This window comes from Schistosoma mansoni (genome assembly GCF_000237925.1).
Source record: "Schistosoma mansoni, WGS project CABG00000000 data, supercontig 0049, strain Puerto Rico, whole genome shotgun sequence".
NCBI classification, from domain to species: Eukaryota; Metazoa; Platyhelminthes; class Trematoda; order Strigeidida; family Schistosomatidae; genus Schistosoma; species Schistosoma mansoni.
In genome coordinates this window covers 72,973-80,912 of record NW_017386028.1, presented here as the reverse complement: position 1 = coordinate 80,912, position 7,940 = coordinate 72,973, and the positions used below count along the sequence as shown (strand labels likewise).

At 34.7% G+C, this 7,940-nt stretch overlaps 1 protein-coding gene across 1 annotated transcript; it reads right to left on the bottom strand.

The window, feature by feature from the left end:
• Positions 1-1,205: 1,205 nt before the first annotated feature.
• Smp_170120 (hypothetical protein) lies at positions 1,206-1,846 on the bottom strand (the record flags this gene model as incomplete). Its single annotated transcript, XM_018790585.1, has 2 exons — positions 1,206-1,232; positions 1,265-1,846. 2 exons carry the CDS (start codon positions 1,844-1,846, stop codon positions 1,206-1,208), a joined length of 609 nt encoding a protein of 202 aa, XP_018646103.1.
• Between the last annotated feature and the right edge of the window lie 6,094 nt (positions 1,847-7,940).

Sequence of the window (7,940 nt, the reverse complement as noted above, 5' to 3'; positions counted from 1 at the left end):
TATTTAGGATACGTAGTTAATGATTTAATGTGAAGATCAGGATGTACAATCTTGGTTTCGGAGACAAAATTAACATATACAGATAGCCTATAATTTAGGGTTCGGGGTTTACGGACTGTCGTTAGGTTTGTCTGTACATCCTAACGCTAATCTAAACCAAAACTTGATCATGGCCCTAAACTTTGCATTCTAATTGTTTTAGATACGCTATGGCTTTTTTCTGAATAAAATTTCTTGTAGTGTAATCAACTGGTAATTCATCATTTTTAGAGAACATATCTATTTGATGCACGCGATATGACCTTGAAACGACTTGAGCGCTCACTATTGGCTCTCCCTTAAAGTCTAGCTTAGCCAATAAATCACATGGTGGAGATGGTGGCGGAAGAAAAAAATCATCTCATCTATTTGGGTTAAAGTTATCGCTAAGTTTACCGAGAACTAACAGGACAGTAAATTCGCAAAGGTCAGTGGGAAGAGACCGCTAGCCCATTGACGAGATCCCGATTACATTTTTGGACTCGCAACAACTAATTTATTTAGAGAATAAGTCGGGAACAAAAGGCATGACTACCATGCATTCAGTCTGCCAAGCCCGGTCAGTATGTGTACTCTGAGAATACACCGGACTAACAATGATGAATTAACTAACAATTTTACAGGACGTTGGAAATTCTACAAATAAACTTCATCTAATGTCTCAGTACTTGGAGCTTAATATTTGTGAAACTACGATCAAATTCTGAAACTACGCATGAATAACAACGGTGGACCTATAATTTATGGACGGCCTTTGAGTGACGCTAGCAACCTTGGGGTAACTCACCAGCTTACCAGGGTCAAAAGGGGGTTATAAATTATTGAGGAATTAGGATTCGGAGTTAGAATTCAAGGTTAGGAATTAAAGTAAGGGTTTTCACCAAAGAGTGACATCAGCTATAATATCAAAACGCTACTTAACTATATGGACGACAGGATTTCGAGCCAAAGCTCAAGACTTGCTACCCTTAACTTCATTAGTTCGCCGATAAATTAGTCTCTCCATCATAACCGACTGTTAAAAGAGTTTAATTACAAACTGTGATATAGAGTACCGAAGTAATACAAAGGTTAGTGGTTAGTTGACAAGTGGTTTGACCAGTGTGGTGGCGCACGTAATTTTAAGATAAAACACTAAAGGCGTAAATGGTTACATATCCCCAAGGTTACGTAACAACAGATAAGGTTGAACTCTAGAATCAAAATAAAGCTGGTCAAGACTTACGTGTGAGGCATTTGCAGCCATAGCAACCGCTGCATTGGCTAGCGTGTTTAGACTACTGAAGGATTCAGGTATAGTTGTAGTTGCAAGCAAACCCGAAGCCACATTCGGCAAACATCCACTAGTGACAACTAACCTACTCAGATCAGCAACTGGTAAACATGAATCTAAAGAGTATGCTTGTCCATGGGCTGAAGGTGCAATAAGAAGCGCTGATGAGGGGAGAACAATCCTTCCTGGGAGAGAGTTCGCTGTGTTCTTAGAAATGTTTAGAACATGAGGCATCGCCATTACTGGTGCAATAGGAGTTTTAGACATGCCAAGTGACATAACAATTGGATGAGCCTGACTAATAAGAGGCTGTGGTGCAAGAACAGATGGCGAGCAGCTGACAAAGGGTACTGATGTATTTTCCTTTTCTGTTGTGTTGATATGCTCAGGAGTTTGTAGTCGCTTTAAGGTTTGCTGCAAGCTTTCAATACTAGATGGTGTAAGCTTCTGTAATAATTGTAGCCAGTCATCTTCACTCAACTGGATGGGTGCTGAATTAATTCCAGAGTCTGATTTTTCGTTTACTTCAGTCATTGTATTAATCCTCACAATTAGTAGGACATTAGACCAATTGGCATTGCAATTTACTCATGGGAATTTATCGAAACACCATAGTAATAAAATAACCATCTTAGAATAACATAACGCACTGAAAATGCCAGAAAACTGGACAACTTGTTAGTGCCGAAGCGATTGTCCCAGTGGTCAACTTGGTACAGGGTTGACTTTTACAACTAATGACTATTTAGTTTTTCTGCCAATAGCGACGCATCAAATTTGACCAATAAAATAGCTAGAGAGTAAATCGATCACATGCGCAACATCACACGCGTCATGCAGTTTGCTGACTAGCTTACAAAACTTACGTAATATGACGCGTCATTATTTTGTGTCTAGCGTACTATCAGTCAGGCTAAATGATACACTAGTTTTCTGTTTTACTATTGGCTTACCTATTCAATCGGTAATTGACCACTTATGTAAAAATAAGATTTTTGTTACTCAGACCCAACTCCATTAGGCTTGTGTAGGTGTGTATATGCTAATAATCAGTATGAATGTTTGGCCACAACTATTTATGGGACAATTTCATACACGGCTTGGTATTTTTTTAATAGCCTTATAAATATATCAGCGTACAAGATATGTGAGAATATTTTGTGAGGCAGAGATGTTGTTTCTTTATTACTACCACCCTCCCAACAAATGTTTATTGACACTGGTGCACATCTTCATTTTTAGAGAGGTGAATTACTTCCGTTTATTTAGTTATATTATTTTTCTCATTAATGGTTGGACCGCGGCCTTGGTGTAACTCCCATTAACTATTTGTTAATGAGAACGTCAAGTAATGAGGTTGAGTCATTTCTTTTCCTTGATGTGATGGTGTACGGTTAACAGCACGTAAGAATAAGATCTGAGTACAGTCAATGTAACAAACTAGCTTCACAGAAAGAATTAATTTGATGTACGCATCCCATTTAAACAATCGTCTAGTGTTTAAATTATCGATTTCTGGTTAGTAAAATCTATAAATGAATATAAATCCTTCGGAAGTACATTTTGTTGACTAGATAAATAACTGTATATATAATTCTTACTAGAAATTTATGCTATTGTGATGTCCCACTTCAGTTAGCACTAATTTAGTTTGACTTAATGGCCACTGAAATTTTCTTCCAACTTCATTTATCACTCATGTTCATTGAGATCACTAAGTCAACTGAACATATTGTTATTTTAAAATATGAATTCTTTAGAAAATGTTAGTGTTTAAGTAACAAGGTCGTGAATTTCATGGAACTTTAAAGAAAAAAATTAAACTTCATACTTAACACACGTATTGAACGTAAGTAAATTAATTTATTTCGATTGTTGAACAACCAATACAAAAATGCATTATTGTTTACCACTTTGCACAAGCTAGTGGCTATCTGAACGCAATAACTAAGTAAATAACAGTACTGGGTTTGAGTCCCGGAGTGAATATCAACTCCGATGCAGGTACATCCACATGGTGAATCCAGAATAGGACGAAACGCGTGTCCTGGATTTCACTGCTAGCCACCATCCATCTCTGCTTATAAGGTAAGTGAATTAGTTGTCAGCCATTTGTCTATCCAAATCTGTATTGAACGATTTGTACTGTACAAGTGCTTTTCTTGAAAATATTTAACAAAATCTTAAAAATTCCATGGAAAAAAATTCATCCTGCGAAGATGAAATGCAAACTCTTTACAATAAATTTTCTACTGTCATTGATTTCAGTATTCTTTTTCGAATATTCCAATTGTTGTAAGTTTTGTTGTACACTTATAAATAACCCTGATTTTTCTCCTATACAAAAACTACCTTCAAAGTAAAGCATTCATTTGTATCGCTACTATTTCCATTTATCCAAACAGAGTTCTACACAAAAATCATATTGGAAGATTAAAAATCAATATTGTTTTTTCTCATACTAACAGTATTTAGTGTCTGGTTACACAATGCACTTAATAATTAATGTTTATAACTGCATGATATGTAAGGAAGAGCTTCAAGGGGACTTTACTGTGGTCACCAAAACCCATTGATGAAATTCCATTTAATCTAACCACTAAACTAAGTGACCATAGTTCATTGCGTTTGAAAAGATCAGGGGATGATAAATTTAACGCATTGTTTGTAACGTTTTAGTGTCAATATGTTAAATTATACATTTAATAATAAAATCATACATTGAGAACTGTATTGTGACTAAGACATTGATATTTGAATCATTGAGACATTTAATATTTAAATAATTGGTTGTTTGGAATAATTTATTTCCTTTTAAAGAATTGCAGATGTATTAGAGAACATAGTTGATCACTGACTAGTAACCTAAGTCAGGTTAAGTTCTTTAGATTCCTATCAACCGCTTTCAACCACCTAGCATCTCGACTTTGTACATGAGATGTCCATTCACTTGGGCTGGCGGATACATTGTAATTTGATCTATAGGGTTTCATCAGCACTGAAGGATTAGATAAATATAACATCAAGAACTATCTAATGATCAATCGACTGTACAAATATTAGTCCTATGGGAGGTTAGTCGCTGCCCAGAAATGTCATGGATAAAGTATAGGGAGCTAAGTAGTGTGAGTTCAAATCCCACAATGAGCATTAGTTCCCACCAAGTTGGAGTTTCCTTCTGACTAGCTCCAATACCCTAGTACTAGAGAACGACTGCAAATCAATGAACTAGTCGTCATTTTGAAATTTTGAAGATAGTTATGCTTTAAATAAATTCTAGCGATAACAGAATGGTTCCATTACATAATACCTCGGATACCCAATTTTACAACTGAACACAATAACCTAAAGCTTTCACAAATCTAGTACACCATGTTCCATCCAAACTTTCTAACAAAATTCTTAAAAACTGAGAAGACAAAGAGAAAACAGCAGTTTTATTGAAGCTCAGGCCTACGATAGCACAATGTGAAGTACATAAATGTTTATCAAATGTTTTCAAGTTTTTTAGAATCAGTCACTAGGAGTGCTCATTCCAAGGATGTCTCCATATATACTGTCGTCAGTTAGGTAAGTTTTTTTGTACAATAAAAGAAAAAGTCGCGAATTTCATTTAAAAGGAATCAGGTTACGATGGTAAATCAAACAAAGTTTGTACTATTTACGTAGAATAGGTGAATTTCGGCTAACAGTAGAGACCATGATATGTGTTTTATCTTACTTGAGACTCGTGAGCTAGACGTAATTCATTTCCAGTGCTGATGTTTGTTCTGTATCTCATATTTCATTAGTTGTATTTTCTTTTTCACAACCCTTCCATACTGTCAAAATTTCAAGTGAAATACTTGACGCTTCATTAAATACATGATCTTCACTACCCCTTGCTAGTAGTTTTGACAGAAATTAAGTGACAAATTCGTTCATCCTGGAGTCACTTTTTGTTTCTGCACAAATACTTAGTAGTTATATTACAATCAGTTCATTTGTTTTTGATTGAAATTTATGGTTTAAATGATTCATCAGCTTTACCTGTAACTTTCTAATGAATCGTAACTGACTTTTCATAAAATGCCCCTTCAGTTGCTACAACGATGTTTGGATTTTCTTCACATCAATAAACATTTCTCCTTTAGTTTCACTTTGGATTCTCGGTCAGTTGGTGTGAACTTAAAAAAAGAAATAGTCAAATCTTTTTGTTGTTGGAACCCACGTGATCAAGTAGTTGGTATAGTACCAGTTGTTTATTGAATGCAGAATCTCTGTGTTTTTTTCACTCCAAGCCTTCCGTCCCCGATTGCTATGAACCAGAGGTTTAATTCATATCACTTGAAAAGGTTCGCTAATTAGAAATCCCATCTATTATTCTCTATTCCAAGTATCCTTTTTTCGTTTTTAGACTACCGTTTTACCCAGTAAGACGTTTTAACTGGCAACCATTAACTGAGATAATCTCAATTCTTATTGACTCAGACCATTATTCACATTAAGACTCGAATCCTATAACTTTCGCCAGTGTTTTTGTACCTATATGGTTGTGTCATAGAATTGAGCTGTGCTGTTCAGAGTATAAAAAACTTGAAAACAAAACATATTGATTTTGTGATACAATAAACATAAACGTATGATGAATAAACACTCAATGATTCATATGTAGAATGACTAATGTATTTTAATCACAGTCTCAATAGGTTCTTCTAAATGAAGCCTTAATAAATGCAAACACAAGTTACAACAGAACAAGTTCATTTATTCTATCGATTTTCAATTCAACTATTTACAATCTAAAAATAATCATAAATGTTATGAACATTTGTAAGAAAAAAGTCCAAACAATGGCAATATTTATCAAGACAATTATTAAGATGAAAACATTAGTGTGCATTTACTAAAAAAAAGTGACCAATAGAAGTAGAGGAATTTGTAAGGATTCTACCATGTGATTGGATAATAATCGAGCAGGGTAAATGAAAGGAGACTGTGGTTTAGGCTATTTTTCTGAAAATGGAAAACTAGTGTAGTGGGTTGGGGATAAACTCCACGTTGTCAAGTCATCTAAGTGTACCGTAGTATCTGTTTTACGATCTCAGTTGGTGTGGTATTAATTAACGGTACATCACATGAATTCTACTAACTCCGATGCTATATTTACCATAATATAATCGACAGGTTCAAACGGAGTACCGAACATCACATGGATGGTCATAACTGCCTCTTGCTGTAAAAATATAATATAGTGACGGCCTTGAGTTAATCAATAGAAATTAAGATAACACTTCAACTCCTGGTATGTATGTTTATTTGTAGACTTGCTTTTTGTTCTTCACTAGAAGGGATAACTTGACTTGTTGGGGTTAATTATTACGGTCAAAGCCGTCATTTCACAGTTGTTTCGTTACTTTGTATTGTTAATTGTTTTATAACTAGACAGCGTTTCCTGTTGGATTGATAAGTTGCTTAAGGTCGTCAGTGTATTGTACTTTTACCACTTTTATTGTTATAATTATTTAAACTGATAAGTCACATGGATTTGTAGGTAAAAAAACAAGATTACAAAGTATCATAATTAAAAATCTCGGTAGACATATAACTGCGGCATTGCTAACATAAAACTGATCTACAGATTGTGGGTATCTGACTACATTTTATGAACCTTGTCATGTTTACTGCAGCTACCGATCAACGACATTGAAAGATAGTTGGGGAGTACATCGAATTGATTAAAATTAGACCTGTAAACCATTGGGTGCTAGCTCAATAGTCTGAATTTTAAGAGCTCAGCGTGGAACCTGGAGGTTCTAGCTTCGATCTCCGGTGGGGTAGTGAATGTTTACTGAAGAGGAGTTCCATATTAAAACAAAACAGTTTTCTAGTCCTTTCTGGTTATCAATAGTTGTTGAGCTAAGATCAGTCAGTCAAGTGAAATATTAAATTCAACATTCTCCGCAAACGCCCTATATCGTAATAAACTTTAATGACGTAACAGATAACTAAAAATTGAGACTACGTATAAAAAAATAACTTAGACCAGTTGTGTTGATAAATACTAGTTAAAAATGAACAAACTAATAGACATAAGAATAGGTACTCGTAACTTTCATGTTTCTCGTTTTTTTGACCCTCGCAAAGAAGTGACAAGAACTAGATAAGTAAAGTAAAATAATCATGGCGCATCTATAGAGAGAAATTTTAAAATAAATCTTTAGAAATTCAAGGGAAAAATTGCGAATAGAATATCAAGAAACTGACTGCTTAAAATCGGAATCATATGGACAATGATACCATTGAATATAGTGTCATTTTTGGATTTCTAAGATGAGCTATAAATGTCGCCGTGACGAAAACTTCAGGAAAAGATAACAAAATTTGAAGGATTTATCTAAAAAAAGATTTTCAACAACGTTCAGATGTGAACCTCATGTTTGTTATCATCCACATGATGCACAGGTTGAACTGGTTAGTATGTACCTTTTAGCCAATGTTTCTTTGGGATTCACTCTGAAATGTAGACGATATTTGTTTTTTCTGTCCTTCCTAAGTATATTGTTTGTAGCATACATAAGAATTATTAAGTAAAAGAGAAGAGGACTTTTCCATCTCTGATCATCTGAATAACTAGTTTGTCTGATAT